This window comes from Dryobates pubescens, chromosome 11 (assembly GCF_014839835.1).
Source record: "Dryobates pubescens isolate bDryPub1 chromosome 11, bDryPub1.pri, whole genome shotgun sequence".
In the NCBI taxonomy this organism is placed as follows: domain Eukaryota; kingdom Metazoa; phylum Chordata; class Aves; order Piciformes; family Picidae; genus Dryobates; species Dryobates pubescens.
The window spans coordinates 28,209,116-28,227,242 of NC_071622.1; the positions used below are offsets into that span (position 1 = coordinate 28,209,116).

At 42.7% G+C, this 18,127-nt stretch overlaps 2 protein-coding genes across 5 annotated transcripts in view; both read right to left on the bottom strand.

Moving 5' to 3' along the window:
• Window positions 1-685: 685 nt before the first annotated feature.
• Window positions 686-6,762, bottom strand: LEPROT (leptin receptor overlapping transcript). 2 transcript variants are annotated; one of them, XM_054165400.1, is made up of 5 exons: window positions 6,706-6,762; window positions 6,454-6,529; window positions 5,533-5,719; window positions 4,196-4,359; window positions 686-1,115 (listed from the first exon to the last, which is right to left on the bottom strand). In XM_054165400.1, exons 1-4 carry the CDS (start codon window positions 6,719-6,721, stop codon window positions 4,243-4,245), a joined length of 396 nt encoding a protein of 131 aa, XP_054021375.1. In that variant the 5' UTR covers window positions 6,722-6,762; the 3' UTR covers window positions 686-1,115; window positions 4,196-4,242. The 2 variants fall into 2 exon arrangements, with proteins under 2 accessions (XP_054021375.1, XP_009897332.1); XM_009899030.2 differs by lacking the exon at window positions 686-1,115 and having other exon boundaries at window positions 3,936-4,359.
• Window positions 6,763-8,471: 1,709 nt separating this feature from the next.
• The window catches only part of DNAJC6 (DnaJ heat shock protein family (Hsp40) member C6), a 60,012-nt gene continuing 50,356 nt past the window's right edge, over window positions 8,472-18,127 (bottom strand). For all 3 annotated transcript variants that reach the window (XM_054165281.1, XM_054165282.1, XM_054165280.1), the window contains 6 exons: window positions 17,461-17,529; window positions 16,634-16,768; window positions 14,830-15,090; window positions 13,984-14,129; window positions 11,783-11,959; window positions 8,472-10,751 (listed from right to left, as the gene is read on the bottom strand). In XM_054165281.1, the coding sequence (XP_054021256.1) occupies window positions 10,650-10,751; window positions 11,783-11,959; window positions 13,984-14,129; window positions 14,830-15,090; window positions 16,634-16,768; window positions 17,461-17,529 (890 nt within the window). In that variant the 3' untranslated portion in view covers window positions 8,472-10,649. The remainder of the gene's footprint in view (window positions 10,752-11,782; window positions 11,960-13,983; window positions 14,130-14,829; window positions 15,091-16,633; window positions 16,769-17,460; window positions 17,530-18,127) is intronic.

Below are 18,127 nucleotides of genomic sequence, written 5' to 3' on the forward strand. Positions count from 1 at the left end.
GTGCTGCTGTCCAAGCCATGGGCTGACAGCTTGGCCAGGAGTTTGCTGTGGGGGACGGTGTCAAAGGCCTTGCTGAAGTCCAGGCAGACTACATCCACAGCCTTCCCCACATCCATCAGGTGGGTCACCTGATCATAGAATAGAATAGAATAGAATAAACCAGGTTGGAAGAGACCTTCGAGATCATCATGTCCAACCTATCATCCAACTATCATCCAATCAACTAAACCATGGAACCAAGCATCCTGTCAAGCCTCGCCCTGAACACCCCCAGCGACGGCGACCCCACCACCTCCTCAGGCAGCCCATTCCAGTGGGCAATCACTCTCTCTGTGTAAGGAGATCAGGTTGGTCAGGCAGGACCTGCACCTCCTAAATCCATGTTGGCTTGGCCTGATCCCTTGGCCATCCTGCAGGTGCACTGTGATTGCCCCCAAGATGATCTGCTCCATAATCTTGCCTGGCACTGAGGTCAGGCTGACAGGCCTGTAGTTTGCAGGTTCATCCACCCAGCCCTTCTTGTGGATGGGGATCACACTGGCCAGTTTCAGTCATCTGGGACCTCTCTGGTGAGCCAGGACTGGTGGTAAATGATGGAAAGCATGTGTTTTACCTTCCCTCTTACACCAAAGCATGTTGTCACCTCTTGAAATTTAAGACAGACAAATACTTGAGCATGGGATGTGTTTATTAGACACTTCAAAAAGAAAAGTAGAATACATTTTAATGTCCATGTTTTAACACTCCATCATCTCAAGAACCTGGCAGTCACAGCAAATAAAAACCAATGTTTACAAAAGCTGCACTGCATCTGAGTTACAGCAAACATGGTTAGTTGAGAAGGAAGCTTTATAAAAGGCAGTGGCAGATTCTCAGCTCACAGGACATAGTGATATTGCCATGTAGCTGCATTCCCCAGATCAGCACGCTCTCAAAATTAAGGCACTTTTGGATACACAGTATTCACTTCCAGAGAGGAAAACCATTTCAGAGAAACCACACAGGCAGTTGCTACTGGTAGACAGTGGCAGTATGCCCAGCACTGGCCATCAAAGCACCAGCTTTGTGTGAATGAGTGAAGTTCTTGATACCGAAGCCTCATTCAAGAAAATTTACTTTTAAAGAGGTCAAGGAAAATTTCCGTGATTTGAACAGGATTTTTGAAGTTAAACACTGCAAAGTAAAAGCCTGCATGAAGTTCATCTTAAGGATTAGTGCATAGAGCTCCTTCAAAAGAAATAAAAAGCACTGACTCTCTCCATCTGCTGTTTCATGAGGTACCCACCAACAACGGCAATATCAAAGGAGATCAAAGTACAAAAGAGTAACTTGTCCAAGAAGCAACTTCAAGACTGCAGCTCAATCCTCCTTTTTAGATTGTCATGGATTCACTGCCTGTAGCTCAACCTGCCACACACACACACTGTTTACTACCATTCTACAAACAAGGATTCTCTATTTAGAGGGAAAAACCATCTCTGCTGGTTTTCACCACTGTCTTGAAAGCAAAATTTCATCAGTCATTGAGTAGTGTTGCAGCCTTTGGTATTTCTGAGGAGTAAAGAAACTCATTAATCTAACCCTGCAAGCACAGGAGTATTTTAACAGGGGTTAAATAGGCATTGACAGGATCAGACACTTAAACAGTGTGTTATTGCTGAGGGTTTAATTCACTAACTGGAGTGAAGAATGTCCTTGTACAGGAAAAAAAAAGCAACTTCTTCAAAAATCAAAGCATGTGGAAACTGCCTTGCCTCTAAACAACTTGGCTCATAATGAGCAGCACTTCACAAATTAGCAGGGCCCAAGAGATTTCACCTGAAGTCAGGAAGAAGACATGGTAAGAGAATTTGACTTTAAATATACATTCCTGCCATGTCTTTGAGGAGGATCAACAACTGGTGAATCTTCTCTTACAGCCTAGACATACTGCAGTACAAAGTACAGCTACTCAGCATTCCTCAGCACTGAGCTGTTCACCTTACACATACCTAGAGTTGAAATTTAAAACATGTCATTATCTTTCCTGAAACCTGCTATACTTCAATGATATTACATCACTTGGACCACAGAATGATTTCTATGCCCACTATCAGAGCACTCATAACATGATTTTTTTTTGCTCTGCCCAGCAGCCCACAGGACACCATTTTGTGGTACAAGAGTACTGAGAGGATTTTGGAGAGCAACACAAGTAGCTTAGGGGGCCAAAAACACTGCACTGGTGAAGCTGCTGCATCCTGTAGGGTGGATTCTGTTACCTCCTGACACAGTTCTCAACTAACTCACACAACTACTTCCTGATCTAAGAAACTTATAATAGTAAAACAAACCCTATGCAGGAATTCAGTTTCCTACTTCATGGAGCAAAAACCTCTGTATGTCTTATTTTTCTCTGAGAGAATAAACTCAAGTGTCTCTTCCTTTACTCTCTGCAGATGACTGACATCTTCTAGTGTTAGGGCTGCATCAAAATGCATTTTTACCAAACCATAATTTGCAGGATTAAGTCAGTTAAGACAACAGTAAAATTTACTTTTGTAAATGTGATTATGTGAATGTTTACTCATGATCATGTGAATGCTTACTAGGATATTGCTGTGTAAAAATACAGTGATTCAGCACGATAACCGTTTCTTACAGACAAAAAAAAAGATAGGAGTTGAAAAAGTATGTTTTAAAAGCAATTTAAACTGAAGAAATAAAAAGTCCTACCCAGCAGAACACTCACTTCTTTGCAATTCAGGCATTTCATATCAAGAACACCAAGGTGTACACTATACTACATTGTGTAGTAGATTTGTGTGTGTCCTGAGCATAGTTTATCCTTCTGTGAACCTTCACAAGGCAATCATATCAGCTCTAAGCATTAAAGGGGCATTAAAATAATTATTACCAAAAATATATCCACTGGTCTTGAGTGGAGACAAAGCCTGAGTATCTTTGGAGGGAAATTATTTATGAAATGAACATTTTAAGTGGAAGGATTCCTACCCAGCACAAGCTGGAGCATAGAAGGTTCCTTGTAAATATAAGGAAGAACTTTTTCCCTGTCAAATGACAGCGCCCTGGAGCAGACTGCTCAGAGAGGTTGTGGAGTCTCCTTCTCTGGAGACATTCAAAATCCACCTGGACATCTTCCTGTGTGACCTACTCTAGGTGATCCTGCTCTGGCAGGGGGGTTGGACTGGATGATCTTTCAAGGTCCTATCCAACCCCTACCATTCTGTTGTTCTGTGTGATAATTCACTGCATTTGTCTTTATAATTTTGTGACAAATGCTGAACAATATTAAGTAGGTTAATCTTTGTATTGATGGCATGGCCTGTTCTCTTCTCCCCTGTCTCCACTCTGGTGACACTCCACCTGCAGTGCTGTGTCCCACTCTGGAGCCCCTAACACAAAAAGGATATGGACCTGTTGGAGCAGGTCCAGAGGAAGCCCAAAGATGATCCAAGGGCTGAAGCACCTTCCCTATGAAGACAGACTGAAAGAATTGGGTTTGTTTAGCCTGGTGACGGCTCTAAAGAGACCTTAGAGCAGCCTTCTAGTACTTGAAGGGGGCTTTTGACAAGGGCATGGAGTGACAGGATGAGGGGTGATGGCTTCAAACTGGAAGAAGATGGATTTTTCATTAGACATTAAGAAGAAATTCTTCCCCATGAAGGTGGTGAAGCACCAGAACAAGTTTTCCAGAAAAGATGTGGAGACTCCTGCTCTGGAAGTTCAAAGACAGGTTGGATGGGGCCTTGAGCAACCTGGTCAAATTGTAGGCCTCCCTGCCCATGGCACAGGGATCGGAACTAGATGACCTTGTTTGGATGTTTAACCATCTCGAATAGAATCCCACCAGGCATGCTGACCAGTATCACATGTATCACTGACACTACTGTGCTTAAACCAAAACTTAATGTATATATAGTGAACGAAAAAAAAAACAACCAAACACTACAACAGACTCCACCAGCTTCTTTGCAAACTTATTTGGAGACCAATTTGCTGGTGATTCCAACTTTTACTGAATACATCAGAGAGGTGTCACAAGGGCCTTCTCCCTTTGACTGAAATGCACTTTCACAAAGCACGTTGTTATGATCTGACAATGCAAAACTACATGCAGAGGCACAGACATCCATCTCAGCGTGCAGACACACAAGTGGTATCATATAGACAAATATAGACACACAGAGGATACATATGGTGATACATGCTGTGAAGTATTACCAGCACCAGAGCGATGTCCTACCACTGCTCCCAGCTAAAGTCATCTCCTCTACCAAACACAAGAAAAAAGCCTAAAATAGTAAGGAAAATGACTGCATTGCCAGCCAGCACCAGACCACAGGCTCCCCATTTGATCTGAAATGCAAGGAAATAAAACAATCAAAGCAGGTTTTATAAGACAGGTTCAAGCCAGTTATTTAAATGCATTAGATAAACTCTATGAAATACTACAGAAAGGTGCTAAAAGCATAAAATAAAAAGATAAACAATAAACAATTGCATTTATGCAACTAACTATTCAATTAGCAACCACTCAGATTATTATTTCAACAGAAAGGCTAATAATGCTGTGGTTTAGAACAAAATAATTACCTTGCCATCATTAAAACGTTTTTTTTTTCCTATGACTGAAGTATGTGGTGAAATTCGTGCTCTCCTTTAATAGCTATGCAACAAAATATAAAGATCACCTTTCAGATAGTAACAAGGATGGAAAACAGAACGTGGTCTTAAAGGTAAACAGCTTTAATGATCTGCCCAAGTTTACTCAAATCAGCAATGTTTACTCTTAAACGACAGAGTTATGAATTCGAGGTCCCCCCCGTGGTCATTTCTGGTTCTGCTGGGGCCACAACTTCAAACTAAAAACTGCAGCGTCAGGGAAACTGTGCATCACAAACAAACCAAACCACACAAAGTCTTAAGCAAAGCTGAAAGATTTAAGAGGAAAATAACGCAACACATCAAACCACCAGTGGGTAGTCTGGGAGACGGGATGAGAGTTGTTTGCCTTGCAAAACAAATATGACCAAAGTCTCACCAGGGAAGAGCAGTTCAGAAAGCAAAGAGAAAAGAAGCCAGCAGGATTTGCTCTGACTTTCAGGGGTTAAAGTGTGAGCTTGAAAAATGTTTTGAAAACAAGAAGGGCAGCTCTGGAAGTTTGGCCTTTTATCTTTTAACTGCTAATACACTCCAGTCACCAAGTTTTCAGCATCCTACATGGAGAAAGCAAACATTCTGAGAGAAAAATATGGAAGGGTGGTGTGACAAAGAGGTGTGAGATGCAGGAGGAGATCATATCCTGTATTACACCAAAACATATGGAAAATAGCCCAGCTGAGAAGTTTTCAGTCATGCAAGTCAGGTGAAAAAGCAGCATTAACAGAAAGTGAGGAGGAGTTGTGATCATTTCCATCAGAATTTTGAAACAGCATGATAACAACATGGTAGGATTTACAAACAGCAACAATGCACTTAAAGATAATACTTCAGTAACTGACCTCTTGAAAACTAGCAAGCAGAACTTACCGCTTCCACTCGTGCAAGGATTATAGGAAATCCAAAAGCAGAAACAACAATTCCAGTTGTGAAGAAATATGCCAGTTCCCTGCAGGCACTGCTGGCTGCATCACTGTCATCACTTACTCTTTTTGCAATGAAGTGAGGAATGGGGCAGATGAAGTAAAATATTAAGACAAACAGAGGCCAATACACACTGGGAAAGGGGCAGAAAAGAAATACACAGTCAGTTTAGATTGATGTTTCAATAAAATGCATGTTCTATATAGAAAAAATCATTAGTTCAAGGCTTGAAAAGGGGCTTATATGTTTGAACCACCTCGTTTTCCCTGCACAAGCAACCACAAAGCCTGGTATAGAGCAAGATCCACTCTCTCACACACTACCAAGAGTTAATGTAATTTACACTTACATCACTTCACTGATTCGATTCCCACCACTGCCTCACAAAACCAAGTCACCACAGAGGGAACAGGAAACTAAGGCAAGCGGGACAGGAACCACGAGTTTTCCCAAATTAGAGGGATCCAGAAGTATAAACAAGCTAATTGTGAAGGCACACCCTTGCATGCTCATCTGTGAGCTCTCTCGATAGCTTCATGGGGATTTTTAAGTGTAACAAACATCCCAACTGGAGTCTTCTGGTGGGAAGGTTGGGTAAAGAAACAGGGAAGTAAGGGAAAGAGCCGTGTGAGGTTAAAAATGACTGTTTAGCAATGACACTGCTTTTCCTGAGAAGGCATAGAGCTATTTTCAGTCATTTACTAAAAGGAAATAGCTAAGGAGGTGATATTTAATCACAACCAACTACCATGTTCCAAGAAAAGTGGGTGACTACTGGAAGGTAACCAGAGCCAAACAGCTCAATTAAACGAGATTAACACCTCAATTAATAAATACTAAGAAGGGGAACGAAGCCGACCCGCTCACCCGTAGTACTCCAGGGCGCAACCCAGCATGAGGAACGTCAACCCGATGGCTCCGCTGAAGGAGAGCCCCACGAGAGCTGCAACGGCACAAGTGAGGCGGGAGGGTAAGGTGGGGGCTGTCCTCACCCATTACCGCTTATCCCCCACCCCACTGAGGCTCTGCTCCCTCAGAAAGGCCCCCGTCCGCGGTGGGCAGCTGCCGCGCGGCAGCTCCGAGCCCGTTGCCCACCCGCGGACCGGGAGCGCTCGGTACCTTTGACGCCAGCCATGTTCTGGGAGCTGAACCGAGCTGAGGTGGCGGCTCCCAACTTCCGGTTTAGGGAGCCCGCCCTTTTCCTGCAACACGTCAGGGGCGCGGAGGCGCCTCCTCAGGACGGGGCGGCCCGGTCGCCATGGGGACAGGCCCTGCCGATAGGCCTCAGGGAGCGTGCTGAGCATCTCTACCGACAAACCCGCACTTACCTGTGTTTATATATGCTACATATATGTGTGTGTGTGCACAGTCACAATTTAAATGCATAGACGTAGTTTTTAGACAGTCCCCACCCATCAATCTCTCACTTTTTTTTTCCCCCCTGAAAAATCTCTCTTCACACACTCCCCAAAAAAGGAGCCCAAGTGCCAGTTTGTCTCAGGGTCTGCATCATCTTCCACCCTCTGCTAATCCACAGCCAGAAGGACACAGCTGAGTTTTTCAAGTTTTGCGAGGAGCGGCTGAGGGAATCGAGGTTGTTGAGCCTGGAGAGAAGGAAGCCGAGGGAAGACCTTCTGGCTCTCCGCAACTCCCTGAAAGGAGGTTGGTATCAGAGGGGTGGTGATCTCTTCTCACAAGGAACAAGAGATAGGACAAGGAAATGGCCTCAAGCTGCACCAGGGGAGGTGTAAGGATGTAAGAAACTTCTTCAGTGAAAGGGTTGTCAAACACTGGAAGAGGCTGCCCAGAGAGACAGCTGAATCCCCATCCTTGGAGATGTTGAAAAGAGGCAGAGGAGCAGTGCTGAGGACTGTGGTTTAGCACCAGACTTGGTAGAATTAGTAATGGTTGAACTTGAAAAATCTTCAAAGTCTTCTCAAACCAAAGTGATTCTGTGATTCTCTATGCCTTAGACTTTTAAGAGCCCATTTTTTGGCCCAAGAATTACCTTTTTGAGAGAGAGGGTGCAGAGTCCCTTTAGCTATCTGCCCACTCCTATCTTCCCTGATACAGATTGTTTTTCCTCAATTTTAATTATTAAACTTCAATAATTTAGAGCCAAGACAACTACCTAATAGCAAGCTCAGTACCTAAATGCTTCAGGTAAAAATTGCTGCTATGTTCACCATCTTGCTCATCTTGTGGGTCTCCAAAATGTAGTAGCATAAGAGTAACAAGTGAGAAGCTGTTTCTAAAATGCCTTAACTTGGAAAAACTACCACTGGTAAGCACCACATATCATCAGAGCAGATGTAAGCATTAAAACCATACATTATTAGCAGCTGTATCAAGATGTATATCTAGTGTAGGTCCCAAGCCACTTACAAGTGTGAATTTAGAATACATAGAATACATAGAAACTTGTCTACAAAACAAAAATGAGAACATAGGTGCAAGTTAAGTTACCATCTTCTGCATTTAACTGGGTTGAAGAGCTTTTCTTTTATGCACAAAAAGCTCCATCTTTTTGCATTGCAGATTTTCCCTAAATTAAGCTCTTAGTTATAGGTAGGGGGACTGGCTTCTGCATGTAATTTGTTTGCTCTCGAATAAATAAAATTTCTAGGAGGAAAAAAAATAAATCTCTAGAGGAAGTTATTTATGGCTACTTTTATATCTATCATAGGTCCCACCCAACTTTGCACTAGAGCAAGGCAATAGATGGAAGATGTTGTAGACAAAAAAAAAGCTTTCATTTACCATAGATGAATTTGGTGTTGCTTATCCAGTGTTTCAGAGGAGTGATGCTGAACTGCGTTCCAAGCAAGAAGGTAAGATTGTTTCTGCCCCCCCACCAAAGCATAAAACATACCTGAATGTTAATTTGAGCTTTTTAATGTATATACAAATGTTTTAGACCAGTCACAATTTCATTGAGTATATACTGTATTTACAAAAATTACAATAATTTAGTCAAACAGTAAACCTGCACATTGATAACCTCTGTCACTACCAGATATGACAAGATTTTTTTTCATTTATTTTTTTTTTTAATTAACTATTTTGATATACATATGTCCTAATACTTTCATGCATCCATAAAAACATTAGGGATGGAAGTAATCAAAGCTTAAGTGGGGTTAGGGTTTCTTTTGGTAAAGTTTAGTGATGAGTTGGATTTGGTGAACGGATGAGTATCCAGAGTTATGTGCCATGACAACTTGATACAAAGCTAATGTAGTTTTCATCATTAAAAAAAAGTACATTGTAGTAATGAGATCCTTTTTATTATATAGGCATAGGTCACAATATCTACAAATGTTGAATGAGAAACAATAAACCAACAAATCACAGGAACATGATTCACATTCCAGTTATCTCTTTTAAATAAGACAAGCACATACTGGATCAAAACATTAATAAATAACATCCAGTTTGTTACTATTATCTTAAGGTCTTTTATATAAAAGGAGACCTATGTGTTGGTTTCACATTTTCAATTAATGGTAGTAAATAATGAACCAATACAACAAAAGGATGACTTTTATACAGAAAGCAATGGACCTTGACACACTGTCTTTGCAGTAAAAGTTTTGCCACTTGCAAAACATGAGTGCAACAAAGTGGATTGTCTTTAAAAACCATCAGCTTTAAAGACTCACATCAGATGGCAACATGTTCCTTAAGCAGTAAATACAGATGATTTCCTGCCCACCTTCTGAACACACCTGCCCTTTCCAAGCTCAAATACAGATACAACATGCTGGTAAATAAACTGCTAGTTATAGTTACTCTACAAAAGGAGAATGTCAGAATTTGGGGTAAAGAGTGTAACTTTTTTTTTTAACTGGGAAAGATGCTTCAGCTTTAGCATCAGAGATATTTCCTCGTGATATTATTGCTTTGGTCCAATATAAACTTCTAAGATAATCAATTTGCACTGTATTTACCTCAAAAATCAGACCCGGCCTACAGATGTCTACATGACAGATTGTACTCCATGATCTGAAAAGTGAGGTTCCAACAGGTTGCATACTGCCAAGAGCCTTTGAGAAGTGCTCTGGAGCTGATAAAGGCATAGAGGTGAATACAAGTGGACTGGCAAAAGTCTTGTGAATCCTCAGGAGAGGAACTGTTACCTACAGACAGGGATGATTTCTAAGACTTTGCAGCAGAGTTTTGGTTTGTTGATATTTCTTTTGTTTGATGAATTCAAGCTATTGGCGAGAACTTCAACAGAAATGCAGTACATGCCCATTCCTGACTTCTACAAACGTGGACTCACCCTTCCCCCCAGTTCCCTATTCCCCCAAAATACCTGCTGCTTAGCAAACCAACAAGATCTATTCAACATCAATTACTTGTTGTTTGTTTTAAAAGACACTTGCTCTATAATGCTGAGGAATTTCTTCTGTGCATTTCACTGTTGGACCATGAGGTGAAGTACAGAATTAATGCATCAAGCAGCAGTCAGCTGCCACACTGATCTAACCCAGAATTTGGCTTTGCCTCTATTCAGACATCATACTACACTAAATGAGCAATTAAGCAGCAAATGGTGACTGTTAGAAGTGTGCCTAAACCACAGCTGAGCACTTCAGTTTGATAAAGTTTGATCCAAACATAGGAAGAAAGCACATCAAAGCCAGGGCTTTACCCCCAGATATTGAACTCAAGTGTTGCCATATCACATACTACCAAAACAAAACAAGGTAGAAAATCCACCAGCTACATTATGTCAGAGAGAGAACAACTCCACCTTTTCCCAGGATGTGTTCTCTCTTGCCCTACCTGAATCCAAAGAAAAATACAAAAGTTACAAGAAACTGTAACCCCATGGCTCTCGCACGGCTAGCCAGGTGGCTAAAGTTCCTCTGAGCTCAGGATTTGTGATACAGGTATAAGGAAACCTTTCTCTTTGTCTTGTTGTTCATGATAAGTATTAGGCTCTTAGTTGTCTGAAACTTCAGAATTTCCAGGCAGAGTTTGGTTGATCTGTGACATTTGAGACAAGAGACTATATAAGGACTAGCACATGTCTGTAGTGGAGACTGAGAAAGTACCTAATACAAGGGTTTTTGTCCTTGGTTTTCAAATTCTGACCAAGCATCATTTAGTTCCATAAATATCATCTTTGCATATTGTTCATATGGCTGCCCGGTAGCCTGGAATAAAAACAGAAAGAGGCATGTCACATCTATAAAATCAGACCACAACAAGCTGATGTAGCTGCTGCACTATTCTTAAACAGAAAAGGGAAGAAGCTGCCACCTGACACAGTTCCTTGATAAAAGCAGTGGGGCTGCCTACAGGCTTGCAGGAACACATCTTCCCAAGCCTTGCCCACTGCAACTCTTCGTTTTATTAAAAGTAGAGGTGGCTCATCATCACCATAGGCTTTTTCCAGATGGTGCTGGCAAGCTTAAGCAGCAAGACCTCAGGCCACAAGAGGAAAAATCAGATAAAATCAAACTTCTAAAATGGAAGAATCAGGTTAAGATCCCTGTCCTATCATACCAGACCCTGATCATCTTCAGCAGACAATATTGTGGACTCTTGTTCACCATCAGTATGGCTTAGAATCAAAGTGAGGGTGACAAAAGCTGCTAAATGAATGGTTGGACTTGATGATCTTAAAGGTGTCTCGTGATTCTATGAACCAAGCACAGCCTTGGGGCTAGGAGTGCTTAGATTTCTCACCTTTCAGAAACTGACAAGAGATTTATTAGTACTTTCTACAAAGCTTTTTAAAGCACCAGTAAATGAATGATAATATTCAGCACTTTATATTTAAGAGAACAGTGACAACTTCACCCTGGAGAATAGGGGGATTGAGGGAGACCTTACAGTGGCTTTCCAGTACCTGAAGGGGGCTACAAGAAAGCTGGGGAGGGACTGTTTACAAGGGCTTGCAGTGATAGGATAAGGGGGGATGGGTTGAAGCTGGAAGAGGGAGACAGACTGGAGATTAGGAAGAAATTCTTTACAGTGAAGTTGACAAGACACTGGAACAGGTTGCCCATGGATGCCCCCTCCCTGGAGGTGTTCAAGGCCAGTGTGGATGAGATCTTCAGCAACCTGGTGTTGTGGAAGGTGTCTCTGCCATGGCAGGGGGTTTGGAACTATATGATCTTTCATGTTTCTTCCAACCAAAACCATTCTATGATTCTCAACACTGAAACTGGGAGAGCCTTACCTTGTCAGGATGAACAACAAGCACTGCCCGCCGGTAGACTTTCTTCACCTGCTCTGGTGTGACAAGATCTGCCATACTAACAGGTTTCCACTTGGTCTCTCCTGCCCATAGGACTGTATGCATTGTGGACAGCAGAGCTCTTATATTTCTCTCTTTCCCTTCAATCCATTCCAGGATCTGGAAAGAAAAAATACAAGTATAAATTAGATACCTCAGGAGAAAGAGATCTTCATCTGAATAACAATTATTTGGATCATCTTACATTTATTTCCAAGGTTTAGAAGATATTTGGAAGCAGCTTTGGAAGATATTGATCAGTCTCTGCTTTGTCATTTCCATATCACTGCTTGAAATTTAAGACCTACCTTGAGCAATATTTCTGTTAAAAATATTGAGTTGATAACACTTTAGAACAGTCATGACATGGAATAGCTAAAAGATAAAATGTTTAATTGTGAGGCTCTCTAGCAAGCTTAATTACACACTTAAAATAAGCTCAACTAGAACTCTGCTATACATGTGTATTGTCTGTGCACATCTAGTTTTAAGTCTCCTAAAGACTCATGTTGAAGGTTGGTTTTAAGATAAATCTTTTTCAGCAAATAAAGCACTAGGTAGTCCACACCACTAGATGATGTAGTCCCCCCTTTGTGGTTGCCATCTTAGCTTACAGCTGAGGAAGGAGAGGAGGAGAGGGAAGCAAACATGAACACTAAAACTCCAATAGATTCATCAGTTGCAGGCTGAAGTGACTCAGTGAAATAAAACACAAAGCAAAGGGAATTGTATTGGTTAAGGAGAATCAGCTGGGTGCTCCAGCAATTTGGCAGCTTGCTCGAGGGAAGATACTGCACACATCAAGAACCACATGAATCACTGAAGTTGTACAGCTCACGGATTGGGAAAGCTGCTGGCCACTTGGTGGCCTGACAGCTGTCCAGCTTGGTTACAAGTGGCTGACATTCATGTTCAGCATGGTTGCTGGCACATAATTTACAAAAGTTAAAGCTTTCCACAAGGTTAAAGAAATAATTCTTTAAAAATCCACTTGTTCTGTTTTCTAGGTGTTTGTCTGGCTTTTGCTTGGGCTTTTCTTCTCCATTCTCCACCCTTCTGTAATTATAATTTGTGGTTTCATACTTCAGATGTTAAGTGGGACAGGCTGAATCTCCTTCCCTTCATCACAGATCTGTAGTTTGGCACTTTCAGGAGAGATGAGAGAAATCCAGAGCAGGCAAGATTAATGAGTCAGAGGATTAGGTCAATTAGCTGTGCCTGCTAATCAGGGCTAGAGTGGTGTGGAAGACCAGCAGCCCTGGGGGTAACACTGAGGAAGTCACCGTTTGCCGCAGTGGTTTAGGACAAAACGTAACCATGGAGTTTTAAATCTGTTCCAAAGGACGTTCACATCTATAGGGAAGGCATGAGAGTTTATTACAGGAAGAAGCAGGAGGAAGGTCTCGCTTTCTGTCCCAAGGCAATTTCATCATGGGGAGAACATCCCTCATTTCACCAAACCCTAGGTTTGACAGAAGGACTGGCAGAGACAGTCACTGCTCTCATGTGGTTAATTTCACAGAATCCCAGCATGATGGGGGTAGGAAGGGACCTCTGGACATTATCTAGTCCAACTCCCCTGCTAAAGTCACCCACCGCAGCTTGCCCAGAATCGCTGTGTCCAGGTGGGTTTGGAATCTCTCCAGAAAAGGAGACTCCACAACCTCCCTGGGCAGCCTGTTCCAGGGCTCCAGCACCCTCACCAAAAAAAAAAAAAAAAAAAAAAAAAAGGCTTCTCACAAGTAAGAAAACATCTCAGAACAGAGATGTTCTCAGAACGACCACCTGCAGCTTATGACTTTGCCTTTCTGGTGACACTAGCTCATTGCTGTCTATCATGTGAATAAGGAGCACAGCAGTTTATGGTGCTATCGAGTTTAGACATGCACTTTATAGAAAGCAAGCAGGAAAGACAGCACTGGGGCTTTGGGATCCAACAATGATGTCGAGGTTGCACATTTGAAGCAAGTGCTAAAGCAAGGGAAGAGTTTCCGGCATTTAATGATCTGAAAGATTTGCTCAGCTGTCTCACATGCAGGACAGCTGGCAACTTAATGTCCCCTCCACCTTTCAGTGTTCCAAGCATGATGGGAATGAAAGACACATTGAATAATTGTAAGATCACAAAGAACAGCATTGCTTACTTTTAGCTTTTCAGGGTCCATCTCCTTAGCCATTTCTTCTTTTCTCATCTCTGCTATTGTTTTGGGACCCTTCTTATCCTTGTGAGCATTAAAACCTTGACCAGATAATAGATCTTCAAAATCTGCAGACACTTTTGGTTTTGCATCTTGGGAAAAAAAAAAGAAAAAACCCAAAGGATTTGAAGTTATCACAACCCAGGTTTATTTATACTCTCCTCTTCTACCCAGGCCACCCCTGATGCATCACAACCACAATCTCCCAGTGCTAATGAGCGTGCAAGCACTCACAGAAGAGGCACAAGCTAATTGTAACTTGTGAATTATTATTATCAAAACCACTGGGCATAAAGAATCTCCTAAATACTATGAAGCCAGGCCAAGAGAGTTGGGGGTGTTCATTCTGGAGAAGAGAAGGCTCCAGAGATACCTTTTTGTGGCCTTTCAGTATTTAGAAGGGGTCTAGAAGGAAGATGGGGACAAACTTTTGAGCAGGGCCTGTTGTGGCAGGACAAGGGATAATGGATTTAAACTAAAAAGAAGAGGATTTAGATTAAATAGATGGAACATGGGTTTTTGCCCTGGAGGTGGTAAGACCCTGGCCCAGGTTGACCAGAGAGATGGTAGAAGCCCCATCCCTGGAATCATTCCAGGTCAAATTGGACAGGGCATTGACCAACCTGCTCTAGTTGCAGATGCCCTTGCTGACTACAGGAGCTTTGGATTAGATGATCTCTAGAGGTCTCTTTCAATCCAAACCATTCTATGATTGCCTAGACCCTACTCTGTTAAGGTGTTTGAGTACTACAGCAATATTAGGAGCCAACCTTCTGGATGCTGGACTCTTACCAACATTAGCTGGTCCTTTTCCACGCTCGTTTTGTGCTCCTGGCATTGCTGAGAAGCTCACGTTGTAATTAGGCTTGTTCTGAGGAGAAGCATGAGGCATGGTTGGCTGGGCCTTGGGTTGTGTCTGCTGCCAGCCATAGCCAGATCCTTGCTGCCAACCACTGCCACCCATGGGCTGGGGAGAGGGTTTCTGTGGTGAGGGAGGGAATCCTCCACCCATGCCTGTTGGGGTGGTTGGTTTGCTGGCAAATGAAGAGCCACCTGCAGAGTAGGGGGAAAGGAGTAATGTTGGACATGAGCAAATTGTCCATTTTGCCTTCCCAAAAAGGAACCTAAACAACATCCCCCACAGGCAGCTGGCTTCTGTTTTCAGCTCTGCCACAAACTTATCTTTGCAGCATCAATCAAAGCCCTTCAACTTACAAGCAGCTTATAGAGCAGCAAGAGGAAAGACAAGCACCTGAGCTGGAGTAGCACTGGGGGAACACAGGGAAAGCTACGTGCAGCAAACTGGGCACCACAGCTGCCGTGTATCATGGTGGCAATATCAGGCTGATGTGTGTTGAGATAACATCTGCTTAGCCCATCCTTATGTAATACTATCCCACAGAGTTGTATGTGTTTCAGCACCTTAGAACTTCAGGGGATGCTCCTCTGGCTCAGCTTGTGGTGGGAGGTTTGCAGTGTTCTTGTTTTATTAGTGAAGACTAACATCCACACTCAACTTTGAGCTCTGAAATGTGTCATGGAAACTGGATTGAGTGCTTTTGACTTAATCATGGACAACAAAAATGTGGTTGAATATGCTGTGGATGCCAAGTGGGTTGTTTTTCAAACTAAACTTTGCTGCAGAACACTTGTTTTAAAAGCACCTCGATGTCTCTGTCGTGGGTCTTGGCAGGCTTTCTATTTCGCTCCTGCAGAGCAGCTAGTAATCCAGCAGAGGGAACTGGGAAACCTAATTCCAGAACCATGCTGGTGCTGACGCAAAGGAGAAAACAAACATCAGATCAAACCACAACGGCTTGCAAAGAGCCAAGGGCAGTGACAAAGAGGGGGGAAAAATGTTCTATTTACCAGAGTCAGAGAAGCCAACACGCTAGGTTTTAAGGAAAATTTAGATTCATGCTGGGTTTTAAGGAAAAAAAAAAAAAGATAATTTGGCAAAACTGCCTTTTCCAGATCCAATATTGAGGGTTTACTGATTGTTGTCCGAGATAAAACAAGAAAAAGCTTGTCTAAGCAGTCAGGCAAAAAGGGTGTTGTGGGGTTTTTTTGTAGCCAGGTGCAAAAGACAATGGGTTCAGGCTCCACCTTTAAAGGGTCTGACAAATTGGAGGCAGATTAGTGATGTTTCACAGCTTTCCTCACAAAGGACAAAAATGAGTCAAGTCTAGAAGGAAACAATTCCTCAAGGACCCCAGGAGGTTTGAAGAGCCAGATTCCTCCAAGGCACCGCTCTAAGCTCTATTAGCAATGATTCTGCAGTTGGAGTTAAACACAGAGCGTCCTTAGCCAGAGACTGTTTAGGATTAGGAGACAGAGGTTACACTTTACAATCCAGGTATCCTACAAGGTCTCAACAAGCTGTTAGCAGATTTTTGATGGAGAATCAGTAAGAGCACAGATTTGTGAGAGCTTACAGAGAAACAAGCAGAAGGGAAAGCCTTAATGAAGCACTGGCATGCAGGCAGGCTGAGAGGACCCATAGAGATCTTTGCTACATGCCAGGCTGCTGATCCTATTTCTCCAAAACAGTAATTTTTGTTTTGTTTTGTTTGTTTTTTAATTAAGGAATGCAAACCTGCTAAACTTGCTCCAAGAGTCCCCAGATCAGCAAATGGATCCAGTGTTTGGGGTTTGGGCTGATGAGTGGGAGTGCTGTGGAGGGATCCTGTAGGACTGGTGGCAGCTGACTTACTTCCCATTCCTATGCCACCTTAAAAGGAGAAAAAAAAAAAAGCAAAAAAAAAAAAGCTATAAGAGAAAAAATAACTCCATTTTTATCCCTATTTCACTTCCCCAGTGGGAAGACTGCTATTAAAAAGAAGTGTACTATTGTCAGGTTCCTCAGCAGTCTCAACTCAGCGTTGGCCTAGACAAGTTGCACACCCACTCACAATTAGGCTTAGCAACAAGAATGTTCCCTAGACTGTCTGTGATTAAGTAATTATGACAAACTGGTGCATTTTAAGAACTAGAAGCTTTTGGAAAGTAACTGTTGGTAGGACCTTCTTCCCAGGGTCAGAAAGAATCACATTGCTATTTAGCAGCATCCCAGGAACACCTAGAGCTTCCCAGGCCCTTCTCATGGCTCTATATTGGGATGTACAAAATCCTCACAAACCACCTGTCCTGCTTCAGAACCTGCTTTCTTGAGGTTAAAGCCCATGTTTTCTCTTTTAATGGAAAGTGTTTAACCAGATTCTCACCTGGATGACTAGGAGAACCAAGTACAGCAAACTGGCTGCAGTACAGGTAAGACTAAAATCCTGACATTTTGTGCTACTAGTCAAAGTACTAAGCAGTAGAAAGAGGGAACCTGTTCTCCCCAGTCATTTCCTCTTTCTCTCCACTCTCAAGGCTCCTTAAGGGTTTTTTTTAAGTGTCCTGAATTTTTATGACACATACCTGTTTTGTTGGGCCACTCCCAACCACTGGAAACATCTGGTTGTATGGAAACTGTTGGTGTGCTAGAAGCTAAAGCAGAAAGATTATGTGTAAATATCTCGAAGTACTACAGTAAAACCAACTTAGCCCAACAGCTAGGAAGAGGAGACAACAAGGAGCAGGAGAGACAGTGTGGTGCCCATCTACCACAAAAGTCCAAAGTGAACTTCTCCACCCTTTTTTTCCTATTCTGTCCAGTTCTGGGCCCCTCGGCTCATGAAGGACCTCAGGCTACTGCTTGAAAGAGTTCAGCAGAGTCACAAAGATGAAGGGACTGGAACCTCTTCCTTATGAGAAAAGGCTGAGGGAACTGGGTCTCTTTAGCTTGGAGAAGAGGAGACTGAGGGGTGACCTCGTTCATGTTTATAAAAATGTGAAGGGCAAGTGTCAGGAGAATGGAGTCAGGCCCTGCTCAGGGATGTCCAATGACATGATCAGGGGCAATGTGTACAAGCTGGAGCAGAAGAGGTTCCACATGAACATAAGGAAACACTTTTTCACTGTGAGGGTGACAGAGCACTGGAACAAGCTGCACAGAGGTTGTGGAGTCTCCTTCTCTGGACACATTCAAAACCCACCTTGATGCCTTCCTGAGTGACCTGCTCTAGGTGATCCTGCTCTAGCTAGG

What these genes read in the sequence shown, in the direction of transcription:
- LEPROT (XM_054165400.1), bottom strand. An exon ending in TGCGCCCTGGAGTACTACGG is followed by an intron (nt 5,720 to 6,453) that starts GTGAGCGGGTCG and finishes CCCCTTTCCCAG; the next exon opens with TGTGTATTGGCCTCTGTTTG. An exon ending in TCCTTGCACGAGTGGAAGCG is followed by an intron (nt 4,360 to 5,532) that starts GTAAGTTCTGCT and finishes CTTGCATTTCAG; the next exon opens with ATCAAATGGGGAGCCTGTGG.